The sequence below is a fragment of the Falco peregrinus genome, chromosome 12 (assembly GCF_023634155.1).
Source record: "Falco peregrinus isolate bFalPer1 chromosome 12, bFalPer1.pri, whole genome shotgun sequence".
Taxonomy (NCBI): Eukaryota; Metazoa; Chordata; class Aves; order Falconiformes; family Falconidae; genus Falco; species Falco peregrinus.
The window spans coordinates 363097-387816 of record NC_073732.1 but is presented as its reverse complement, the minus strand read 5'-3'; the positions used below and the strand labels follow the sequence as shown (position 1 = coordinate 387816).

The 24720-nt window shown below is 58.0% G+C and overlaps 3 protein-coding genes and 2 long non-coding RNA genes across 7 annotated transcripts; 2 read left to right on the top strand and 3 right to left on the bottom strand.

Moving 5' to 3' along the window:
* Positions 1-1029: 1029 nt before the first annotated feature.
* LOC114011983 (erythroferrone-like) lies at positions 1030-3219 on the bottom strand. Its single transcript, XM_055817359.1, is given in 8 exon segments — positions 1030-1276; positions 1413-1420; positions 1577-1630; positions 1633-1660; positions 1798-1879; positions 1960-2068; positions 2180-2364; positions 2718-3219. Coding segments are annotated over 8 exon segments (1065 nt in total). The 3' UTR covers positions 1030-1179.
* Positions 3220-3783: 564 nt separating this feature from the next.
* Positions 3784-7999, bottom strand: KLHL30 (kelch like family member 30). Of its 3 annotated transcripts, none has more exons than XM_027785865.2 (7): positions 6749-7999; positions 6488-6656; positions 6186-6272; positions 5814-5969; positions 5531-5719; positions 4807-4952; positions 3784-4233 (listed from the first exon to the last, which is right to left on the bottom strand). In XM_027785865.2, exons 1-7 carry the CDS (start codon positions 7520-7522, stop codon positions 4000-4002), a joined length of 1755 nt encoding a protein of 584 aa, XP_027641666.1. In that variant the 5' UTR covers positions 7523-7999; the 3' UTR covers positions 3784-3999. The 3 variants fall into 3 exon arrangements, with proteins under 3 accessions (XP_027641666.1, XP_027641665.1, XP_027641667.1); XM_027785864.2 differs by having other exon boundaries at positions 4091-4952; positions 6749-7574; positions 7836-7999; XM_027785866.2 differs by lacking the exon at positions 3784-4233 and having other exon boundaries at positions 4814-5003.
* A 387-nt stretch (positions 8000-8386) lies between these two features.
* Positions 8387-13105, bottom strand: ESPNL (espin like). The gene is made up of 3 exons (XM_055817358.1): positions 12706-13105; positions 9763-10334; positions 8387-9692 (listed from the first exon to the last, which is right to left on the bottom strand). Exons 1-3 carry the CDS (start codon positions 13103-13105, stop codon positions 8466-8468), a joined length of 2199 nt encoding a protein of 732 aa, XP_055673333.1. The 3' UTR covers positions 8387-8465.
* A 3326-nt stretch (positions 13106-16431) lies between these two features.
* On the top strand, positions 16432-18279 carry LOC129785419 (uncharacterized). Its single transcript, XR_008749494.1, has 3 exons — positions 16432-16546; positions 17328-17375; positions 17835-18279. It is a non-coding gene; the product is annotated as an uncharacterized LOC129785419 (long non-coding RNA).
* Positions 18280-20871: 2592 nt separating this feature from the next.
* Positions 20872-23774, top strand: LOC114011984 (uncharacterized). The gene is made up of 4 exons (XR_003554155.2): positions 20872-21015; positions 22284-22499; positions 22774-22995; positions 23530-23774. It is a non-coding gene; the product is annotated as an uncharacterized LOC114011984 (long non-coding RNA).
* Positions 23775-24720: the final 946 nt, after the last annotated feature.

The window sequence follows — 24720 nt, the reverse complement described above, 5'->3', positions numbered from 1 at the left end:
TGAGGTGTGTTTGGTAGGAAAAAAAGGTGGCTGATCTGAGTGAGAGTGCTTGGCTTGTGGTCACATGTGGTAACTGGGAGCTCAGCTGGGGGAAAAGCATGTCTTTCAGAGACAAGTTCACTTTCTTTTAGGGAAGAATTGATCATTAAAACTGCACAGCTGGAGTCCTGTACCCTCACCCGGATCCAAACACCCCTGCCCACAAAGACCTGCAGCAACAGCTACTTCACCAGACTCCTTGAGGAGATGCAACCTGCAGAGAAGGTGAGACAGGGCCAGGAAAGCCCTCATGAGTGAGGTCCAGCATGAGGTGACTGCCTCCTCCCTGCCTATGTGTGTGGATCCCTTAGGGAAGGCAGGGCTGGGTGCAGTTTGGGCTGTCTCATGGTGTTGCTGGCACAGCTTGCCCAGTGCCACATGCTACAAAGAAATAAAATGTGCAGCTCCCTTGCCCCATGCCCAGCCTGCCCAGGTACCTCTCCTGCAGCCTTTGCCCAGGCATGCAGCCCTGTGCCCATCCTTGGCTCAGACAGCTAGCAGAGCCAAAGCAAGGAGCCTATCTGTGCTGCCCATGGCCTGGGCCCTGTGCCATGGGCAGGGAACGCCTGGTGTGGGAAGCCACAGGACAAGAATTTGCTTTAATCGAATGTGAGGTGTTATTAGGACACTGCTCTGCTTTGAAGGTTAGCTGTGAAGGACATTGGTGTCTGCCAGCAAACATTTGCTGCTAACACCTCACAGGGAAGCTGAAATGATACAAATAATTTGGTTTGGGCTGCTGAGAAGCTGGGTGGGGAAATCTGCTGAGAGAGAAAATGGAGATGTGGGGCTTTGTCCCAGGCATGGGTGCCTGGCATTGTGGGAGCTGAGCCCTGCAGAGACAGTCAGCTGCTGCCATTGTCAGCAATATTTTCCAAGATAAACTTCCAGCCTTAGCCTTTAGATAAAACTGAACTCTTTGATCTCCTTTTCAGGCTGCTTTATTACTATTATCATTATCATCATCCTTTCCTTCCAGATCTTTTGTCCGGCTGCAGGTGGTTCTGCAGCTTCTGCAGCAGTGTGAAGTCTTCCCTGGGCTCAGTGCTGAGCAGAGCAGGTGCGATGGTGGCTGGCAGAGGGAAAGGTCTGGCCACTCCTGGCACGGGTTCAGCTCCCTGCGTGGTGCCCAGCACCTTTTCACACCCCCAGCAGAATGGCGCTGAAATCGGAGCCACTTTGAATGGTGAGGGGAGAGCCTGCAGTGTTGTCCACAAAAACAGGTGTACTGTCCAGCCTGGGGAGAGGGGTGGGTGGGGTGGGTGCTTAACAAGGCTGGAACCACCTCCTCTGGGCACTGGGCACAGCCTGGCAGAGCAAAGGAGAGAGCTCTCCCCTGTGTACAGTCACTAAGAGCTGGAGGGGCTGCTCACTGCGCTTCCTTTTGGGAAAAGTATGACATAAAGACCAATAAGGCAACCTCAGCCCTGATTATCCTTTGGCCTCAGAGCCGTGCTGAGCAACAGACTCAACACCACAGAAGGCGCCTTCCTGCTCCCTTCCTTCCACAGTCCCGAGTGGAGCTGGCACCACTAACCTGTAGGTAAAGGACTCCAGTGACAGAGATGGTGAAATGGTCACTACCACTCTCCAGCCCGGACCGGACACGGTCTCCAGATTGCTGCAGGGGAGGGAGGGAGGGTGGGTGGTGCTGGGGAGAGCATGTCGCATGTCCCTCCTTCCCCGGTAGATGCTAGACTCCTTCCCCCCTGCTCGGCCCAGGGGACTCTCTCCCTTCCTGGCTGTGCCCTGCAGTACCTGTTGTGCTGGCAGCAGGACTGCACGCAGATCAGCACCCGCAGACGGTTCCCCTGGACGACTGCCTCTTCCTCACTGCTCCCTGCGCACTGGGACAGAGGGGAGGGTGAGCGCCACCCCCGACCTCCCCGGCAGAGTGGTGGGGGCTGTGCAAGGGCTCACCTATGTGCAGTGTGGCGGTGAAGGTGTAGTAGCCCGTGATGGGGACTGTATACCGCCCGCTGGTCAGGTTCAGCCCTGGGCCACAGTGGAACATCCCCTCCTTCTCCGGCTGGGGAGAGAGAAGGGCATGGGTTAGACTGTGAGCCCCTGTGCCAGGGTGGGTGCCCCATGCGCAGGAACATGCTGCAGGTGGGAAGTGGGGGACAGGTTGGGCACTCACAATGTAGTAGAGCTGCAGCTCCAGCCGAGCTCTCTGCTCGATGGAGATGTTTTCACACGTCTGGCAGCGGAAGGCTGCTTCCACACGACGATGGGACCCTGCCTGTGGGTTGCCTTCACTTTCCTCCTCTTCCTCACGTCCTTCCCAGGCCTTCCTGCGTGTTTTCACTTGCTCCTTCACCATGCCTGACCCGAAAATGCGACCAGGGCTTAGCTTGTGAGGAAGGAACCTCGACTTTTCCTGGCCCCAGGATGCAGCTGTGCCTGGCTCTGCTGCCCAGCCTTGCTGTGCCTCGTCCCTGCTATCTCCTGCCCTGGGGTCCCACCGCACCACCCCCACCCCCTTCCCCCAGCGGTCCCCGGGAGCAGTGGGTACCTTTCAGCAGGAGCTGCAGCTCCCTCCGCAGCTCTTCTGGCACGGAGGGGGGGCCGGGGACAGCACCTGGCACACCGACCTGCCAGGCAGCCGGGGGTGATTCCCCTGGAGACCGGCCACTGGCCGGTACCGGTGCTGTGCCAGCCCCCGTCCCATCTCGTACTGTGCCCGTCCTGCCCCGGGCCCGGCTGCTGCTCGCCTGGCCGGGGCTCCCGGCCAGCAGCATCCACGCCTGCCGGGGGTCCACGCCGCCGGCCCGGGGAGCGGCCGCCCCCGGCCCCCCGCGTCCCGCCTACGCCGCCCTCCCCGCAGCTGCTGCCGCGCCCGGTGGCTGCTCCCGGCCCGCCCCCGTGGAGTCGGTCCCGGGGACGGCGGCGCAGAGAGCCAGGCACAGCTCCGGCAGCCGCATCCCGCCGCCGCCGCTGCCGGGAGGGTGGTCCCGGCCCCGCCTCGGGGCTTGCGAGGGCGCCGCGGGCCCGGCCCGCTGCCGGGGCCCCGAGAGCCCCGCTCCCCCCGCCGGGGCGGGCACCCTCGCGTGCCAAACCGCGCGGCGTGCGGGGAGCTCCCCGCGAGGGCTCCTCGGCGCGCGTGTGCGGCGCCTCAGGGACGGTGACACGTCCGAGGCGTGCCAGGTGAGCCATCGAGCGGTGCCGGGGCTGTGACATCCCGGCGCTGGCGGTGGGACCGGGCGCTGGGGAAGCATTGCCTCGTGCTCACCCCGGCCCAAGGTGCCCTCTGCCACGGCGGATTCGGCAGGAGGCACCACCTGGCTCTGTCCTGGCACTAGGAGCCACCGAGGAGCTGGCCACTTTGCTTTGAGCCTTGGGTCACTTCCCAGGGGTGTGTGCTGCGTATTCTGGGAGAGAAACCAGGGTGAAAGCACCCCACTGCAGGCCCCTGTGCCACCCAAGGACACAGAGCATCCAAAAGCTGGTTCATTGCCAGTTGTTCTGCTCCACGGGACGCTGGGGTGGGTCTGACACTTCAGTCTGGGCCAGAGACATGCTGGAGAGCTTTGGGTGTTGGGAAAGAGAGATTCCCCCAGCCCCCCTCGTTTCCCTTTGCTGGATATCAACATGATGGCGAAAGAGGCCATGACCACCAGGCAGCAACATGCCTTCAGTGGGATGCACTACACTTTGGGAGGACTCAAAATACCCTAAAAGCTTTGGAGTTTTAGAGGGGGAAGAAGACAATTCTTAAAAAAACCCAAAACACACCACACAAGCTAAGAGAGAGCATTAACCAAAGCGTATTTATAAGGAAAAGCCTTTTCCCCACAGTGGCAAGGTGGAACAAGATGCCCCAGCCAGCCTGGTGATGGGGTTTCTATATCCTCCACCCTGCAGAGCTGAGCTGGCAGCAGCGAGACACGCAAGAGGGGGAAAAGTAGCTGCACAGGATGACAGGCAATATTGTGGGCTCTCCTGCCACCCATGGTCACCCTAGAAAGCCTCCGTCCACTTGGAGGTGTCCATGAAGATGGAGGAGGAGCTGTGGAAGAGCCAGAGGCAGGGCAGGGAGCCCTCCCGTGTCCAGAGGTCCTTGGTGCAGTCATACACCTCCATCTCCACCCGGTAGTCCCCGTCCATGCCTTTCCAGTGGCCACCGGTGACAAAAAGCCGGTCGCCCAGTGGCACCATCCCGCCGTTCTCATGGAGTGTGTGCAGGAGCTGCACCTGCACAAGGGGCAGGGTGGGATGTGTGGGGACCCCCTGCTCCCACTGTGGAGGACATCAAGCCACTGAGTGTGTCCCCTTGCCCCATCCTCTCTGCAAGGTCTGAGGGCCCCTGCAGACACATCTTGCTTTTAGCAGCATCCACATGTTGTGCTTGTATGGGAGAAAGGTTGGGGATGCTGCAGGGAGCAGAGGGTCTCAAGAGCAGAAGGGACAGGTAGGATTCTGCTGAACTGCACAGACAGGAGCCCTGCACACCATGTAGGAGGGTGATGCTAGGAAAAGGGGGTCCTGTGGGCTTCTGCAGCGTGAACACTTTTTAAAATCAGCAACTTGGTGCAAAGGCTGTGCTCCTAGTGTGGGTGTGACAGGGCAGGAGGGAAGGAAGGACTGGGGCATCTTGAGCTCTGCAGGGGTTAATAGAGCCAAGGGCTGAGCAGGCAGAAGGGACAAGGGGTGCTGGCACCTGGGATAAGAGGTGTGGAGGGTATGTTTGTGGGGTGCTGGTGGGGAAGGAAGAGCTGCCCTACCTCCCTGGGAGGGCAATTGCACCCTGCCCCCACAGCCCACTACCTTCTGCCAGATGTTGGCCTCTGGGTTGTACATGTAGACCTTCTTGGTGTTGTCCCCAATGAGGTAGATGAGCCCGCGCAGCGTGGCACAGCGTGGGGCTGAGAGGTACTTGGGGATGAAGGGGGATGTGATAACACTCCACAAATCTGCAAGGAGCAGCCATCAGCAGTGTGTCCCACCCTTGGCCCTCGGTGCAGCTGCCAGTGACCGAAAAAAGCATTGCCGAGCGCATGGCTATTTAAGGGTGAGTTTGAAAGGGAAGGGACAGAGCAGCCAGGCAGGGTGGCACCCACGGTCCCCATTTCAGACAAGGGTTATGCATAAAAAAAGTGTGGGGGTGTTACTATTTGTAGTGGTGGTGTGGGATGGGGGAGACCACCACAGACTGCACGGAGCCTGCCTGAGGAGGTGGCATTGTCATAGGAGTTTAATTTCTCCCTAAGGTGGGCTGCCTCCCCCACTTCTCTGCCCCAGAGATCCAGCTCCACTGCAGCTCAGGTCTGGGCTGGGCTGGAGGTCTGCAACTCAGGTCCATGCTGCCAGCAGCCGTGCTCCTTGGCTGGACCCAGCCCCATGCTACAGCCATCACTAGACCCCATTAACACCTGATCCCATCCTGCAGGACCGTGCCTGGCAGCACAGAATGTCACCTGCCTGGGGGTCCCCCTCAGTCCTGCTCCCCAGGAAGGCATCGGTAGGGCATGGCAATGGGGCCAACTCTCACCTTGGACAGGGTTGTAGCACTGCAGGGTGAGCGCGTTGTACTTGATGGCACAGGAGCCCACCAGGTAGAGCTTGCCCAAGCAGCTGGCAGCTGCAAAATTGCTCACATACTTCAGGGCTGGGCTGATGGCACACCAGCTCTTGTTGTAGGGGTCATAGCGCTCCACCTCCACCACATCCACTGTCGTCCCTGCAGGGTGGCAGGATACTGCAGCCTCCCTGTTGCTTTGGGGCACCCATGGACCCCTGCCCCGGCAGCACCTGTGGGGTCTTCGCAGCCTTACCCCCAATGACGTAGATCTCACCATTGAGGACTGCACTGGTGTGGTTTGTCCGGGCTTTCAGCATGGAAGCGATGGGCTTCCAGGCACCATCCATCCGGCAGAAGCACCAGGCCTGAGTTGTTGACCATGTGTCATTCTGGGACCCTCGGGAGCCACCTGGTGAGGGATGGGTCAGGCGGGCCACCCACTCAGAACACAGTTGTCTCTGGGCACCCCTTGCCAGCAGCTATATCCACCCAAGAGGGGAGCAAGGAGAGGGCTGGTCTTGGAGAGGTGGGTAGCCCCCACTCCATGCCAGCATGCTGTGCTCACATCTTTGCCCCCCATCCTCCTTGGGGACCCCCACTCCACCCCAGCAACCCTGGCACCTACCTGTGACGTATACATCATTGTTCAGAGCCACCAGGGAAAAGCCCCATTTGTTGTAATCAGGGAAGTCAGGCAGAACCATCCATTGCCCTGAAAGCCAGTGGAGCCAAGTGATGACCCGCCCCCAGCCAGCAAATGACACCTTTCAGCCAGCCCTATTTTGCTCTTCTCTTCCCCCCTCCCCTCCCCCCTCCCCCCCTAGTACACCTCCTGACACCAGATCGTTTGGCAACAGGTGGCTTTGAGGTAGATGGAGGGTTAATTAACATGCAGGGAGGGGGGTAGTGTGTGCCGTGGGGACTTACTGCTTTTGGGGTTGTAGAAGGCAAAGTTCCTGGGGGCAGCCGACACCTCCAGCCCCCTGTCCTCATCCCCACCCTCCTCCAGCACACGGCCGCCGACCACCACCAACACCTCCTCCAGCTTCTGCGGTGGAGTTGGAGGGTTCTTTTGGGCACTGGCATCACTCTGCCCCTGATGAAGAGGCCGGGACAAGGCCATTAGGCTCTGAGCTGAGCCTTCCCCCCCAGCTTGGGGGGTGGGATTTAGGGCAGGGGAGTACCCACTGTGGTGCGGGATTGGGCAACGAGGGCCTTGCTGGCATCTGAGTCACGGATGAGGGGCTCAGTGGCAAGCAGGTTCTGCAGGTACTGGTCGGGCAGTGAGACAAGGTGGGCCAGCTCCAGCAGCTCAGGCAGAAACTGGGCTCGGGGCCCTGGGTCATGGCGTACCCAGCGCAGCACAGCTTCAGCCAAGCTCTGCTCCTCCTGCACCTGCAGCTGGTCATTGGAGAGATACGTGGCCAATCTCTCCTTGGAGAGCTGGAGGAACTCCTCCTGCAGAGAGACGGCTTCAAAGTTCTCCTGCAAGAAAGACCAGGCCTTGGAGGAGACCTCAGGGCAGCCGTGGCTCTCACCAAACTCGCAGATACCTAGGCAGTTGGTGGCATCCATCTGCTGCCGGAGGTAGCGGCTGCAGACCTTCTGGATAGTGGGGAAGTGGAGCTGGCTGGAGGTCCGCATCAGCCCCTCCACATTGCCCTGGTTGATGGTGACCTTCCCCGTGTAGGTGAAGTCAAGCAGCATCTCCAGTGCACTGGGGTCCACCTCCTTCAGCTCCACACGCGCTGCAATGCTCTCAGCAAAGTCACCAGAGAACATGGCATGGAAGTAGTGGCTGCAGAGGGCCAGGATGCCACGATGGCAGGGGAACTCTCGCCCACCCACCACCAGTGTCACATCCGCCAGTTTAGGGTTGGCACGTAGCCGCTGCAGCCCCTCCAGGATGCCCTGGGCATGTGAAGGCAGGCAGAAGTCAAAGTCATCCACGTTCCTCACCATGGTGCTGGGGATGGCCGTAGGGCCTTGCTGGCGGAGCGTGAAGAGGGTGTCCCTGCCAGGAAAAGGCAATGGCACCTCCCTCTCTCCCCCCTCCCGGCACAACCCCGCATTCCCAGCGCCCGAGTTACAAGCCCGGGCAGGGGCAGGAGAAGTGCTCCCCGGAGTGCCCCACTCCCGCTTCCACCGATGGCCGTGATTGCTCCTCCCCGTGCTCCGAGCTGCCCTGCCAGGGCTGCCACCGGTTCTTCTGCAGTGGGGATGTTTTGGGGGCTGGGTTGAGCCCCACTCTGGCTCCCTCCCCTCCTGCTCTCACCTGCGTTCTGCAGCTCTCCGGCCAGCCTGCCAGGCAGGGAAGTGGCCGCGCCCCGGGCACTGGGGAGGGACCCCGTGCGACGCGGGATACAGCCGGGACGGGGCGGGGAACACACTATTTTTAGGCGGCACCCGGCCACCGCTCCCCGCTCTTAAAGGCACCGTAGGGGCCCATCGCTGTCGCCCCGCGGCTTTGCTGCTTTTCGGAAAGCAACCCTCCGCGGCCAGCCAGGCATCGCAAGCTTGGGGGAAAAGGCTCACCCAGCATCACCTCCCCTCTACACCACACCCCCCCCCCCATCCCAACCCCATCGGTCGCCAGGGGTGCCCGCGATGTCCCTCCTCCACCCGGCTGTGGCTGCCGATGCCAACTGTTAAACATAGCACGTTATCTCATTCCTCGGCGTCCACAAATAAACGGCGGCAGCTGCCTCGCCGCGGGGAGCGGGCGCCAAGACAACGATCTCGGCGGGGCAGGTGGGGTGGCGGGTCGGCGTGCCGAGGCAGTCCCCTCTGCCCAAAAGCTTTCTCCAACGCCCCGGCAAGCCTCACTCTGCTTGGACAGAACCGAAAAGGTGTTTATTCCAGCCTGCAGCTTCACGCAGCCCTCTGCCCTCCCCACCAGCGGGCATCACTCCTCCAGGCTGAAGATCTCGGCTTCTTTCTCCTTCCAAAAGGCGAAGCTGCGGTCGATGTAGCGGCAGATCTCCTCCCCCTCTTCCCCGGGCTCCGCCGGCCGTCGGCCCGAGCTCTGCGGGGATCCGAAAAACCTCGCCTTGATGTCGTCGAAGCCGTCCTGCCAGCTCCGCCGGCCGGCGGCAATCTCGTCGGTGACGGCGCGGTGGAAGGTGCGCACCGCCCGCCAGCCGTGCCGGCCCAGCTGCTCGAAGACCTCGAAGCAGAGGAGGTGGCGGCCGCGGCGCTCCTCGGCGGGCAGCTCCTGCTCCAGGATGCAGAAATATCCCAGCATGAAGAGCTCCAGCGACAGGCTCTCGTAGTCGGCCGGTCCGCCCCCGGGCCCCGCCACGAATTGCTCCGGGGAGAGCGGCGTGTGACCGGCGCAAGGGGCCGGCGGGGGCGGGGGGCGGCGGGAGGCGGCGTCCCGCCAGCCGCCCAGAAGCCGCTGGATCGCCGCCATCTGCCGCGCCAGGCGGGCCGCTCCCCCCGCCCCGGTCCCCGCTGCCTCCCTGAGATCCCCCACGGCCGGCGGGGACGGCCCGTAGGCGGAGCGTCTCCAGTGGCTCAGGAAGAGCATCACGATCCTCTCCTTCCTCAAGCTGCCCCACTCCGGCCCCGGCCCCGGGGAGCCGCCGCCGTCGGAAAACGCTTCCTCGCAGCTGATGCCCGAATCGCTGGCGGCCTCCGCACGGCTCTCCGCGGGTGCCTTCCCCCCCGCCGACCCCCAGGCAGACTCGAAGGCGCCGCGGAGGCTGCGAACGCAGACCCCGCACTGACGGATCTCCCGCTGTACCAGGCTGCCCGCCGGCTCCAACGGCTGCCGGCGGGCGGGGGAAGCGGCGGCGGCGGGGGGGGAGGCGACCCGCGCCCCCTCGGCGTTCGCCAGCAGCGCGGCCAGGCTGCTGACGGCGCCGGCCAGGCGACCGCACCAGAGGGGCAGGGGCTGCCCGGGGGCGGGCGGGGGGCTGCGCACAGTGATGCTGAGCAGCGGGGCGGGCAGGAGGTCGCGCAGCTCCCGCGCCAGACGCCGCAGCTCGCCCTGGTAGGCCTCGCCCCGCCGCCGCAGCCTCAGGCTCTCCACCGCCCGCTCCAGCTGCTGCAGGTCCGCTTCCGTCAGCAGCTCCCCGAAGGGGCCCAGCACGGCCTGGCGGGAGGGCGAGAAGCGCCAGGAGCCCGCGTCCTGCGGAGAGGGGCCGTCAGCGTCCCCCCGGGCCGCCGGCGTGCGCCCGCCGCCCCGGGCCGCCCCGTACCTGGCCGTCCACCGCCTCCTCATCCGCCAGCCGGGCCCGCAGCCGCCGCACCATCACTTGCCGCTTCCACTCGGGGATGAGGCGGCCCCGCTCGTCGTGCGTGGGCACCAGGGCGTCCGCGTCTGCCTCCGCGGGTTCCAGCCCGGGGAGGTCCGCCGGCTCGGCTGGCTCACCCTGCACGGGCAGAGTCACGAGGGGCTCGGGAGGGGGCGGCAGCCGAGCGGGCGAGCCGGGGGCCGTGGGCGGAAACAGCGACCTACCGGGTGGGTGAAGAAGGGCGCCGGGATCCTGGCCCGCTGCGAGGGCTTGCCGAGCTTGAGCTCTGCCGGCACCGACCTGCCGGGCTCCATCCCGGCCGGCGCTGGCCTCCTCCTGGAGGAGGGCAGGCAAGGGGAGATGGGACCCCAACACCCCCAGGGCCCCCGACGCGTGACCGGGTGAGGGGTGCCCCTCGAGGATTCCCGGTATGTCACCTCGGTCCTTGCGGGGAACTCTTCCCGGGAAAGACCCACACGGGGGCGTTTCCTTCAGAAGACGGATGGAGCTGCGGGGCCCCCGCTGCCCCCGCCCTCCTGGGGGTCACCGCGACGGCCCTGCAGCCGAGGACCGAGCCCGCGGCTGCCCCATTGCCGCCAGCTCTCCTCCGGGCGCCCCATGCCCCCGGCCCACCCGCCCCGCTCCCCGGGGGGGCAGTGGGCTGGCTTCCCTCAGGGGACAGGGGCGACCGCAGCCCCAGCGGGGGCCTTACCTGCCACAGAGGGCTGAGCCAGCCGCCGGGACAGCAGGCACCCGGGACCGCCCCGTCGAGTGGAGGGGGTCGGGTCCTGCCCTGCCCTGCCCAGGCAGCACCCAAAGGTGGGTGCAGCTGCACCCACAAAGTCCCAGTGCAAGGAACAATACGCGCTACGGGGGGGCAGGGCGGCTGGAGGGGTCGGCCAGCCCTGGAGCAGGCAGGGGCCACAGCTGCAGCGCTGGGGCAGGGCAGAGAGCACACTGAGCATCACATTAATATTTGACAGGGGCATCGAGTGGCAACGCTGGGTCTCAGTGGGTGGCACCGGCGCTGGTCCTGGAAACAGCAGCTCTGTAGCTTGGCTCCAAGCCTTGTCCCTTGCCTCATGCCAACAGACAATGGCCAAAACTGGTCATGGCATCTGTTCCCACACATGGCCAGGCCAGATTCTGGGGACAGAGGGAGGATTTTGCACTGGCTGGCACAGAGGGCAGGTACCAGCAGTGAGCGATCTTCAGCTGAGGGACCTGTCGCACTGCTGCCCAGACATCTGTTACCGATATTCAGCCACGTTTGTGTTCTTTCACTCCATTGCCATCCATTATATATGGCCAGGATGGATCAGTGGGGCTCAGTTACACATGAGAAATTCAATCAAGGGGCTGGAATAAAATCAAGAAGCAGCAGATCAAAGACTGTAAACACTGATCCCCTGGTGAGAATCCATTACAGGTTCAGCCTCTTAATCCCTCTCCAGCACTGGTGCAGGCTGATGCCTGGCTCTCATGGGTGGATGATCTGATGCTACCCTGCAATACAGCCACAGTGCCAGAGCCAGTTATGCGGTGCCAGTGGCAACGCAGTGCTCTGCAATATTGATTGGGATGTAGTATGAAACACAGGAGCATGGCCCGGTGCTGGAGGTACCACGTGTCTCAGGTTAAGCAGGCAGATGTTGCAAGCTGTGGCATGAGCCATGCATGAACCCATTCCTGTCTTGCTGCCAGCATGGCAAGCAAGGGCCAGAGCTTTGTCAGCTGTTGGGGCAAGGGGGGATTTTGCCAAAAGCCCTGCAAGAGCTGGATCTTCCTTTAGGTACCAGAAAGCCACTCACAAATGTCCTGCCTCCTGCTCCCCTGGAGTGCTGGGGAAGGATGGACAGGTCTACCTTGATGCCTGGCCGTGGCCTGGGACTGCCTACGAGAGGATGCAGCTTAGAGGGAGCCTTTGGGAAGTACCAAAGAGCCACCTCCCGCTTGCCAGTGTTTTCCGATCCAAATTTCTGTGAGCTCTCCATATTTGCATCCATCTCCAGGGCCCGGAAGGTACTGAGAGGCCATGGTTGCCCTGAGCAGTCTGACACCATGCTCAGCTACACTTCTTGGGGCAGATGTAGCCCTCAGGACTCTCAACACCAACATTTGGGTCCCCTTCCTGGGAAACAAGGTCTGCCAAGGTGGCAGGCAAGGGTGGGAAGTGGCTGAGCACCAATGCTGGGAGATCCCCAGCCACCAGGTGTGTGGGAGGAGATGGTGTGGAGCAGCAGCAAGGAGCTGGCACCCCTGGGGGCACAGTGCCACTGCACAGCTGCTGGGGCCACCCCGCTGCGGGGAAGGGCCACGGGTTTCCCTGAAGAAGAGACTCCCAAAATATGAGGCACATCCCAGCTGGGGCTGCTTCTCCCGCAGGCAGCTACCCTTGGGCAGGCGGCTGTGCCAGGGCTGCCTCCCCCAGCCCGGAGAGCCTCCCGGCGGGACCACAACCCTCCGCAGCACGGGGGTGTGGGGGCCAGGAGAGGAGAGGAGGGTCTCCCTGAAACCTCCCTCTCAGCTGCTTTTGTCGCCCTGGCCTTCAGGAGAGCAGGCACTGGCCCCTTCGGAGATCTGCTGGCAAGAGTCCCAGGGCACTCCCCCTTCCCCTTCCCGGGATGCATCCCATCTCTGCAGGGATGAGCAAAGTGTCAGAGAAGAAGCCAGTAGTGGCCCCTCTCACCCAATTCCCACATTTATCCCCCTCTAACAGTCCTTGACGCTTTTCCCGGCCTCTCGCCCAGCTCCCAGGGCCATCTCCTTCCCTCTCCCCCAGTTCCCAGGGCCGGACCCCTCTCACTCCCCCAGTTGTGCAGTGATGAGCAAGCAGACACGGAAGAAACCAGGCACGGACCCTCTCAGGATCCCCTGTGTTTCTATTTCAGCGGGGCCATGGGGTGCCCGGCCGCCTCGCTCGGTAGCAGGGCAAGGGGAGGTGTTGCGCGTCATCCCCCACGCCCAGCTCGTCCTCCAATAACCTGTGCACCCATTGCAGCTCTTCCATGATCTCCCGCAACTGGCGGAGAGGGCTGCGGTCTCTGTCCTGCTGGCCGGACAGTATGTGGACACGCTGGCGGGGCATGGGGGCTCTGCTCTCCCCAGGGCCGTCGGGGAGTCTCTGGCGTTGGGCACCGCTGGGGCCCTGCTGCTGCTGCCGCTGCCGCTGCTGCTGCCGCCTCCGCCTCTGCTGCCGCCTCCGCCTCTGCTGCCGCCCCGGCTCTACTTCAGGATGGAGGTGGCCGTGATGATGGCAGGCCACCCCATCGTGTTCCTCCTGTCCCTGCAGGCGGTGGATGGCCATGATGTGCCCCCGGCAGAGCGGGCAGGTGGCAGTGACGCTGGTGTCAGCCCAGCGCTGGATGCAATCATGGCAGAATGCATGCCAGCACGGGTCCACGGCAGCGGGGCCTTTGAAGGGACCCAAGCAGATGGGGCAGGCGTCCACCTGCAGGGAGATCCTGGTGGCTCCTGGCACTGCCAGCTCATGCCTGGATGCCTCCATTGCTGCTGCTGGCAGTTGGTGTCCCGTCAGCTGCTGGCGACACTTGCTGTCTCACTTGCCACTGGCCGAACTTGTTGGATGCCACTGGTGAGACTCGAAGGCTCAGGTGCCACCGGCAGGACTCAAAGTCTCGGGTGCTGCTGGTGGGACTCGAAGGCTCAGGTTCCTCCGGCAGGACTCGCTGGCTCCTGGGCTGCTGGCAGCTCTCAACGTCTGGCGTGCTGTGGCAGAACTCGATGGCTCGGGTGCTGCCCACAGGACTCGACGTCCCATCTGACGCTGGCAGCACACAACGCTGGCACGTGTTGCTTCCCAGCGCAAGTGATGTCATGGGGTGATTGTGACATCACAGTGTTCTGAGGGGTGCCTGTGCGGATGCACCCAGGCGCTCGCCCAGCCTCAGAGACAGGCCCTGCGGTGCAAAGCCCCCCCGGCAGCGTTGCTTCACACCTCCGTGCCTGCTCAGGCCCCTTTCAGGTGTCCCTGCTGCTGTTGGTTCTTGCGCCAGCATCAGATGCTTGTGGAGCGGTTGGGGCTTGCAGGGCCCTCCGGGGGTCACCTGGTGCCAGCCCCTGCTGAAGGAGGGCCACCCTGAGCCGGATGGACGCTGGGCACCACTGGGAAGGGCCAGGCTCCATCTTTGCACCCTCCCTTCAGACAGTGACCTATATGGAGACGGTGCCCCGAGCCTTCTCTTCTGCAGGCTGAAGAGTCCCATGTCTCCCTGCCTGTCCTCACTGGAGAAATGCTCCGGTCCCTTCCCCACCTTGGTGGCTCTTCACTGGGCTCTCTCCAGTCAGTATCTGTTTCTCATGCCCTGGGGAGCCCGGTGCTGGATACGGGGCTCTGGGGGTGGCTTCACCAGTGCTGGGCAGAAGGGAAGGATCTACTCCCTATGCCTGCGGGCACTGCTCCTCCTCATGCAGCCCAGCACGCCAGTGGCCACCTTTGCTGGCTCCACTTCAACATAGTGCCCACCAGGGCCTTTTCTGCAGAGCTGCCTTCTAGCCGGGTACCGCAGCATGTCCTCCTGCCTGGGGCTCTTCCTCCCCACGGGCAGGACTTTGCATGTCCCTTGATTGAACTTCAGGAAATTTCCATTGGCCCATTTCTGCAGCTTGTCGAGGTCCCTCTGGGTGGCAGCGTGATCCTCTGGTGTCTCAGGTACTCCTCCCAGTGTTGAGTCACCAGCAGACTTGCTAGGGGTTCAGGGTGCCCCATCATCCAGATCACTAGTGATGAGGAAGAATATCAGACCCAGCGCTGGCCCCCGGGGTACACCACTCATGACTGGCCTCCACCTGTGCATCACGCCACCGGTAACATCCTCTATTCGCAGACCTAGAGCATCAGCATTCAAAAACCACTTCTTCACAGATCAGAGACTATTTGTAAAGTTCCACCTCCCACAAGCCTCCTGCTGTCTCCAAAACCATGAGAAGTTTCTGTTCTATCGTTTACTGGCCCCAGTTCACATTTTCATCTCGAAATACAGGAGCTATGGAATATAACACTGGATTTGAATTGTTTGCCGCCTCCTCTTTTCTTAAAAATACCATTGTAGCACTACATGCTGAAACCACCTCTCTGAATCATTTTGGGCTCCCTGCCTGAAACACTGAGGACGCCACCACAAAGCTCAGAGAAGCTCCGGGAGCTGCCAGACCAGACATTCCCAAAACGATGACAGTTCATATCCCTTCGCCGAGATGGATCTTGGGCCCCTAAGGAAGTCATAAGTGCAAATGAGACTCCTTGTGCCCTCACACAAGAGTTTCAGCACAATGTTTGGCATCAGAAAGCTTGGTGAGAAAGAAATATCACAGCCCAGGCCTTCCCTAGAGCCAGAAAACCACCACAGAAAGCCTTTGGAGACAATCGAAGGAGAGACACAGCCAGAACTGTCTCTCCCACTCTGCTGTGGGCCAGAGGCAGTGCTAGACCTTTGCCTCCCTCACCGATGAGGGCCTTGATGACAGATTTCACAAAGGTCAAAGCAGCACCATGACTCCCGTGCTAGAAAAAAAGAGCTGCCAAGGTCAATCCCACTGTTGGCCGTTTCTCTTCTGTCCGTTGGCTCACAGTTGTCACCCAAACTCTTGTGACGTTCTGCACTGAAGCTAGGCAAGGGCTGGCCCTGACCTCCAGGACTGCCCCAAGTCCTCTCAAGTCAGCTGGATGGCACCATCAGAACTGGGTCCTGCGACAGTTCTCCCAGTCCCACAGCAAGATGTAGGTGCTCCCTCCAAATATTTGAGCCGAGTTTCATTAGGCAGGAGCTGCAGTTCTCAGGGTATGTCCCTGCCATGCAAATCCGTTCCTGACCCTGCTGCTTCTTGCGGCGTTACTCAGGTGGCAGAGAAGGGTCCAGGAGGCTGGACCTACAACTCAACGCCTACTAACGAACAGGCACCAAAAAGCCCCTCTGTAACCACTGCCGGAGCAGAGGGACACACAGATCACTCTGCAATCACGCCCAAGGACACAGCCATAAAAATAAAAGCTTTTTATTGATATACCATTACAGAAACATCTGAGTAACATTCTCAACAGGACGGGAAGCTCTGCGCCCTGGGGGCAAGCGCAGGCAGTGCACTCCAGGGTCTGCCCTGCTCAAAGACAAAAGAAGTTTGCCCGAGAAAGTTTTTGGAGACAAATGTAAAATAGACACGGGGAAAGAGCTGGAGAGGTTTATGTATTGTCTATCGAATTATGTTCTCTTCAATGCCCTTACATTTTACAATAAAAAGTTTCATTACCTCTTTTACCCTTAAGACAATGTTGCTAGTGTTTTTATAAGGAAAAAAGTGTATGCCTAGTCTCTCCTGAGTGATTTTTTTTCTTTTTTTTTTCTTCTCTTTATCTAGACTAGTTGAATTGAATACATTCACTCTTAAGAACTTCATCCACCGAGATATGAAGCCAGACAACTTCTTTATGGGCCGTGGGAAGAATTCCCTTATTGATTCCTTTCCTATAATGAACTGTGCAGTCTATGTTAGATAGACTGGCTGCAGTAGCCAATTTTTTTCGCAAGGCAACAGCTCCATCCAAACTAAGGGCAGCGCATGCGCAGAATCGGCTTGACGCCTAGGGGCGGGGCTCCCGGCTATGTACGCGCATGGGCTGCACATACGGCCCCGGAAGGTGGGTTCATTGCCGGCCCGTGCGGCGCGCCGGAGCGGCTGTGGCGGTCCGGGGCCTTCGCCGGGAGCTTGGAAGACTTTCGGCGGCTGCTGGGTGAGCGGTCGGGCTGGGGGCGGCCGGGGGCCGGTGGGTGAGCCCGGGCGTGGCCGTCGGGCAGCGGCCGACTGGGGGGGACGTGGCGGTCCGGCGCTCGGCCGCGACAGGGAGCGTCTGGTGCCGGCGGCGGGCGGGCTGCGGCGGGCGGCCCGGCCCGGGACCGGCGGGGCTGCCGGCGGTTCTCGTCTCCTCGGCAGCGACGGTGGTCAGCGGGCTGCTCACGGTGCTGCTTTTTTTTTTCTCGGAGCTGCGTCGCTACCTCAGCGAGGAGGCGAGGAGCGGTGGCCGGGCCCTGGGAGGGGGGTCGGCCCGCGGCGCCCTGCCGCCCCCCCGCCGCCTCCGGGCAGCCGCTGCAGCCGCCGCAGCCGCCGCAGCTCTGCGCGGGGCTTTGTCTTTCCCCCAGCCGCTGGCCGGGGCCGTGGCAGCGGGCTGGGGCTGCCGGCCCCCGCGGCCCTCAGAGGCTGCCTTGGGGCCTGCGGTAACGCTGTCGCGGGGGGTGGCTCAGGAGCCTCTTCCCGTCCCTGCGAGCGGGCAAGGGAAGGAAAAGACAGCCGGCGGTGGAATCCCCACCTCTCGCCCCCGACTGCTGATTTCTCTAAAAACTATTGCAAAAGGCAAGTGTTTAACTACCGGGGAGGGTTGGGAGGCAGCAGCTCAGGTGTCTCGCTGATCCTGTGTCGTGACAGTCAGCTCCTGGGCCGGAGCAGCCGAGGGGAAGAGGCCTTTGGATTTGCTTCCCAGTGAAATGGGGCTCTTTTGTTTTTTTCTTTGTACCTAGGTTCATCCGGAATTGTACGTTGACAAATCAAGAGGAGCTAAAGTGAAGGTCAGTCTAGATGTTAGTTTTCCACATATGCCTTGTGCTTGTGAGTCGGACTGCTGACTACGGAGGGATAACTTGTACTTGCGGAGGGCCCACGAGGCTCTGTGTGCCCGCTGCTTCTGAGTGCTGCGCTGCTGCTTGGGCAATAATTGGACTGTAATGCCAACGCCACATGTTAGCCTTTCTCCAGAAGTTACAAAAGCAGAATGAGTGTTAAGAATCTGATTACCTTTTAACTAAATTCAAAACAAAGTTGCGGGATGAAGTGACTGGAAGTCTTACAAGTCTGACTGGATATTGCTGCTGTGCATGTTATCTGCCTGTCTACTGATATCGTTCCTGCCTCTTGTTCTGTTGTGGTAATTCCTTTGGGTAATGCGTTGGGCTCTGAATGTAGTGCTTCTTGACTTCCTCCTGACCCCCCGAGATGTTAGCGGTCTTTGTCTTCCTCACGTTTCACAGGGCGTGGGAAGGCAGGAGAGACTGGAAGCCTTGGCTGTTGTGTGCGGAGAAGCTGTCAGCCTTTTGAGAGAGCATCTAGCCAGCAAGCGCCTTGTGGTGCTTTGGTACCAAGCTGATACCACAGGCCTCAATCTTTTTTTTGTGAAAAGGGATCACAAGGAAATGTGCTGATGTTGAAGGGGGAAAGGTAGGAGGCAGCTTTCAACCAATTTTAGGCTTAACTCTTGTGTTCCTGAGAATGGTTCTGGGCTTTGAAGGGTTTGCTTTTGGCTTTTTGCCTTAAGCGCGCATCCTCCATCACCGCTATCTGTGTGTGCTGAGCTGCTGCTCTAGGGAACTGTGGTGATACAGATTGTGTGCATGCCGACCATCTTGAAGGCCATAGCTGTACTTTACCCTAGAAAAGCTTTCCGTAATACTACGCTTCTGTTAGGATGCAATTTTCTCAAATTCCGCACCCCCCCCCCCCCAGGGTGATTTTCCCACACACCTGCAGGCAGCAGGACTAATGTCACCTCCTTTTGCCCACATGGGCTTGGACTAAAATCCCTTCCCTGACTGTTCTTTAGCTTTTACAGCCTTTGAGCCTTCCCTTGGGCCTGGTTGATAGTCTTTTGCCATTTCACTCTGTTCACAGCCAGCGTGAGTCTAGGTACAGACTATCTCAAAGAATTTCAGTTACACGATAAACCTGCTTTTTTGTAAATTAATTTTAGCATTTTAATTGCTTTCAAAGGGTACTACGGGAAATCCTGTCCACATGGTGGCCTAGCATAAGCAATGATGGAAAGGTGCATCAGGTGTGACCTCTGTGTCAGCTCAGTGTGCCTCAGACTGCATTTGGCACTCTGTGGCATGCTGTGCAGCTCCAGAAATCGATGCTAGGGAAAAAAATGGGCAAAAATGATAGTCATGTAGAAACATGAGTTAGGAAGAAGTGCTATAAATCAGGTATTTCTGTTGATTGAGGCACTTGATCTTGCTTGTGGATCTTTGGGGTGCGAATTTCACCCAGTCAGTGCGCCGCCACATGTCCTGGCCTGCAAGTCTTCCAAGCTCCCGGCGAAGGCCCCGGACCGCCACAGCCGCTCCGGCGCGCCGCACGGGCCGGCAAAGAACCCACCTTCCGGGGCCGTATGTGCAGCCCATGCGCGTACATAGCCGGGAGCCCCGCCCCTAGGCGTCAAGCCGATTCTGCGCATGCGCTGCCCTTAGTTTGGATGGAGCTGTTGCCTTGCGAAAAAAATTGGCTACTGCAGCCAGTCTATCTAACATAGACTGCACAGTTTATTATAGGAATGGAATCAATAAGGGAATTCTTCCCACGGCCCATAAAGAAGTTGTCTGGCTTCATATCTCGGTGGATGAAGTTCTTAAGAGTGAATGTATTCAATTCAACTAGTCTAGATAAAGAGAAGAAAAAAAAAAAAGAAAAAAAAATCACTCAGGAGAGACTAGGCATACACTTTTTTCCTTATAAAAACACTAGCAACATTGTCTTAAGGGTAAAAGAGGTAATGAAACTTTTTATTGTAAAATGTAAGGGCATTGAAGAGAACATAATTCGATAGACAATACATAAACCTCTCCAGCTCTTTCCCCGTGTCTATTTTACATTTGTCTCCAAAAACTTTCTCAGGCGAGCTTCTTTTGTCTTTGAGCAGTGCAACAGATGGTTTGCAGACAGCGCAAGTCTGCTTTTTAAAAATCAGTTAAGACTTTGTGATCACTTTAGATGGGGCACTTTGTATTTAAGAGAAACAAAACCAGTTTTGAGTCTTTCCTTTAGTGATACAGGCCTATTCACCTCTAAATTACAGAAACAATGTATTTGGTTCTGATCTCTTGAGGAATCCTAATATTCTAACATACTGCACCGTCAAGATCAACAAAGCAGTTTCCTACCATTTGGTCAGCGAGTAATAGGATTGTCTTGAGACTGAATTTCCTTGAACAAAAACTGAAGAGATCTTCAAGACTTGGTCCAAATGGCTCCATCACCATTACATCGTAGTTCCCTTCAGCTCCACACCACTTAATTGTGGGAACACCCACTAGAAATGGTTTATTCAGTATAACAATTTGATTTATATACAAATCTTCAAGGCTCCCAAGGTGAATTCTAAGAGCGTTTGTACTCACAGTGAAGCTCATATATTTTATGCAACCTTCAGCCAAGGAAGAGGTGAAAAACTCATCATCACCGAACATTTCCTCATCTGTAATCTGCCCATCCTTAGCATAAAGGACTCCAAATTTAAAATTCACAGGTCCCTGAGAAATAAAAGCAAATATTATAGGATAAACAGACAAATACACAAAAGACCTAAAATAATGTTTCCTCTAAGGAGTTTTATATACATGTTTCGTATACATCCTACACACGGGAATATACACTTCATACCAGCTCCATTACATGCTCAAGTAGCAGATACCTAATAATTTACTTTTGATCATAGGTTATGAATTTTATGATATTACTAAGTTGGTCATCTATTAATATGATCATTCTGGGTCTTTATGATCCCTGAGCAGAGCGTTTCAGTCCCGTTCCTGTTGGTGGGCAATGCTAGCAACCCACTAGTGACTCTGGACAGATCCCACCTGAACTTCCAGTTGCTGTTAACTGGTGAGCACTGTGGTTGTACCTTGCACCCTCAGATGTGGACTGCTCCAGCGGTCCAGTGCTCCCATTGTTCCAGCAGGCTCCAACAAGGAGGCTGGAAATGGAAACAGGCACTTGTGAGTCACCCAGCTCCTGGCACCCAAGCATACGAGGGAGAGGAAGGGGAAGGGAGGAAGGCATGAGGGACACGGCATGTGGTTGAGGCTGCTTCCAGGAGGGGATCTGGGGGGGATGCAGGGGAGTGCAGGGGGTCAGGGGCATGTTTCTGTGTTGGCATTCTGAGCGTGCCATGCTGCAGGCAATGGGCCTTGCTGCAGGTTGCCTGCTGGGCTCAGCCAGCAGGCAGTGGTGGCCTGGTGGCCAGAGGAACAAAAGGTTTTCAGTGGCTGCTTTTTCCTCTCCCCCAGGGCATGAGGTATGTCAGACCATCTATATGATCAACAACAAGAAGGAAGCGTTCAGCTTTGCTTTCAGAGAAAGCTCTCTCTTTTCAGAGGGATGCAACACCTCTGTGAAAGTAGAGCCCCTGGCAAGCTCCATCGCTCCTCTGTCAAGGTAATGGGGCTCACAGGCCAGCTTCCCTCCTCTGCATGCCAGATATTGCACCGTCATTTTGCTGTTGAGGCTTTTGTCCCCTGGCAGTCACCAGGTGACTCTCGGCAGTAGTGTACCTTCACTTGTTCCTAGCCAAGGGGACACCACGAAACTGCAGGTTTCTCCATAAAGTGGCTGCGTCTGGGTTACCCTGGTCTTCTAGACCCTGTTTCTGGAGAAATTCAGGCTTTGGATCTTCTGTTTGTGACGACAAAAGCATGTTTGGGGGTTTTAACCCCATGATCCCCTGAGCCAACAGCCTTAAGTGTGCAAGGCTGTTCCCTGTGTTCTTTTAGTGACAGAGTCCACCGCGTGTGGTCTGTGCAAAGCCACCAAGAGCAGCAAAGCACGTGAGCAGCACTGCAGGCAGCTCTTAAGCCCATCACGAAGGACAGCAACAGGCTTACACAGCTAGCTGTGTTTTGCAGGATCTCCTGTCAGAAAATGCATGCGCTTTTCTTGTAAAGTGCAGGACTTGGGATCAGACATGATCCTGAGTTGAGGTAGTACAGCAGCCCACTAGCTCATCTGCTGACCCACCACAACGTCCCTCTGCCCACTCAAAGCCTGCCTGGGTGTAAGGAGACCATGTTAGCTCCGGGCAGCTTTGCTGTGGCTTCAAAGATGCTGAATTTTGGCTTGCCACGGGGTGCAAGATAAGAGAGCATCCTGTATCAGTTACTGTGACTCGCCTGAGAAGTGGTAATTTCTTAAATCTCTGTAGTCTGGTTGTGTTTGATCATGTAGACAGAAATTATCCACAGAAATTACAAAGAGGCTGTTTTGGTGGCACCCACGTGGTCCTGCTGTCACGGGAGCTGGATGATTCCTCTTTGCAAAGAGGATGTTAACCCTTGTCATGTAGATTGGAGAGGCTGGGCATCTCTGTGAGTGCCCTACTCTGTGTTTGGGACAGAAGTGAGGTCTTGACCCAGTGCAGCCCTGTAGCATGTGGAGAGGACAGCAAGGCTAGCAATAGCTCAGGGATTGCTGCTTTATTGTTGTATCCGCTGCTGTTTCATTGCATGGGATCGTCATACCCTCAACAGTTCTCGCTAGGGCTTGCTCCATAATGGAAGGCCCTGAAGGGCAGAGGGCTCTCCCCGGTATCTCCCAGGCCTGAGGTCTCACCACAGCCATTGCACAGCTGCTCTCCCATAGAGCAGGCAACATGGGGCCAGGAAAGCTAAGAGACAGTGAACGGGATAAAAAGGGTCTTCTGTCCTCAGGTTTCCCATTAGAGTCACCTTCGTACCAACACTAGAAGGAGAGAAGGAGAGGTGGTCTTCGACCTCAAGTGCAATGTCGAGGGGAAGATCCAGCCCCTCTCCTTGAATATCAAAGCCACCAGCTATGGCCTGAACGTGTCTGTCGGGTGCAAGGACAGTGACGGCTGTGCCGCTGAGCTCTGTGCACAAGAGATCAACGTCATTGATTTCAAGGAGGTGAGCAGTGCTGGTGCCCTGAACCCTTTGCCCCACAAAGCCCTCCAAGACTGGCCCTTAACCAGGAGCCTGGCAGATAGATTTGAGCAAGAGGGAATGTTTTTCTTCATTTCTGGTTACAGTCGCGTCTTTAGAGGGAGGGAGATGGATCTTTCACGCAGGAAATCAGCTGAATGTGAAAGATGCAGGAGCACGTTAGAAAGGAACACTTGCTGGGCTGGCCAGCGCTTTGCGTGTGCTCTAGCCCCTAATCCGCACCACCTTCTCCCCACAGGTACAGCTGAACGAGAACATCAAGCACATCTTCAGCATCCACAATAATGGCAAGTTCAGCTTCACCTTCTCGTGGGAGCTGAGCGGCCCTGCAGCCAATAAGCAGGTCCTTACCATTGCCCCTCAGATGAGCACTGTGCAGGCGGAGGGGAAAGCAGAGACCCAGCTGGTTTTTCACCTGCGGAAGATGTGCTCTTTAAAGGACACAAAGCTGACACTGCAGGTGAGGCACCAGCGTCTAGCGCAGGACCTTTGCCTTCCCTGCACAGCGCCTGGGCGGCAGGAGCCCAGAGCCAGTGCTGAGCTCTGTCACTGAAGAGTCTAAATGAGGCAAAGAGGCTCCTGTTGCTGAAATAGAGCCTCACAGCTTCTGAATGGCATGTTTTAGTAAGAGCTTATCTAGGACCACTTTGGGAAGCTCTTTTGTGGCAGGACATAGCCCCCAGGCCCTCTCTGTCCCTAATTTGGGGCTAGGGAGGGCTTGATGTGCATGGGGTTGGAGCTGTTCCTCCTTGCCAGGCCCCTCCTGAGTCAGGTCCCACAGCTCGGAGTGGTCTTGACAGCATGTGGCAGAAACCTTTCCCTCTCAGACTGAGCCTTTCCACCTTCTGTTTTCATTCTAGCATCCTCTGGCACTTGCTTTTTCTTATTGTCAGTGCAGCCAGCTGTCCCCCATCCTCTTCCTCAGCCGTCTCTGGTGCTTGCGGTTGTAACTCCCATCTCTTCAGCTGGCTTATGCTGCCTTTTACCCCACCAGATCAGCAAGGGTCCCATGTTTACCTGTGTGTTCCTGGCCACCGTGGTAGTGCCCGCTGTCCACTTCACCACCAGACTCAACTTTGGAGCCTGCTTCATCTACCATGCTGGGGTGTCACCTGCCCAGCAGACCCTTGTCATCACAAACAAGGCAGACAAGGACATGAGATAGGCCACCTCCACATGCTCCTTTGACCCTTGCTTAGCACATGCCTGATCCACGTCCTCATGGCCACTGTGGATGAAATCCTGAAGGTGCAGGGAGAGGAGGCAGGAGAGCCCCAAGCAGCCCTGATGGTGGTGTCTCAGCACGCACAGCCTTGTGACACCTCTTTGCTCTGCTCTCTGCCAGTTTGAACTGTTTGTTCACCGGCACCACGCACCTGAAGGTGGACTTCCCAGGGTACATCCTATGTCCAGGAATGACAGTGGAGGTGCCCGTCGCTTTCTATTCCAGAGAGGCTGTGTCTTACTGTGAGCTCATCCCTTTTGAAATCAACGGTCTTTGCCAGCAGAGCGTTGAGGTCTGAGGAAGGGGCGTGGAAATGAAGGTGAGATAAAATCCAAATCCTAAAAGTCCAGCCAAATCTCTTCCCCAGCCTACTGTGTTTTGGTTTTCTGCCACTTTTGTGGCAGAAAACGCCTTCTCTCCTCCTTTCCTTTCTCTTCATATTAATTGCTGCTGCTTCAGGTTGATGTGGAACTGCAAGGAAGCTGGGAGCCCTCTCCATTGGACAGACAGTGAAGAAGATTGTCACCATAGCAAACAACAGTGCTGCCCCTCTCGCTTTTAAGCTCAGCATCACGTCCACCACACCAGAGATGCAAGAAGTTGGGGTAAGGCCCCTTCCTTCATTGGAGAGCACTTTAGTGTGCCTGCAGGTAGCTGTGAGCTGTGCTGGGCAGGAGCTAGTAGCTAATTACAGTTGTCTGCTGTCCTGGCTGCCTGTACACTGTCCTGTCCTCCCTGCTGGGACTGCTCCACCAGCAGATGCGATGTGAACACCTCATCTGAGCGAGGTGTTGGGGCTCCCCTAGTAGCCAGAAGTGAGAAGGTGCAATTCCTCTAACGTGTTTTAGACACAATGACATCAGGATGCAGCCATGTACTTTAGATCTGGAAAGGTAAGGGAGATAAATGAATCTTTGAAGACTTAAGAATTACAGCTTTCTTGTAGCTTACAAGAAATTA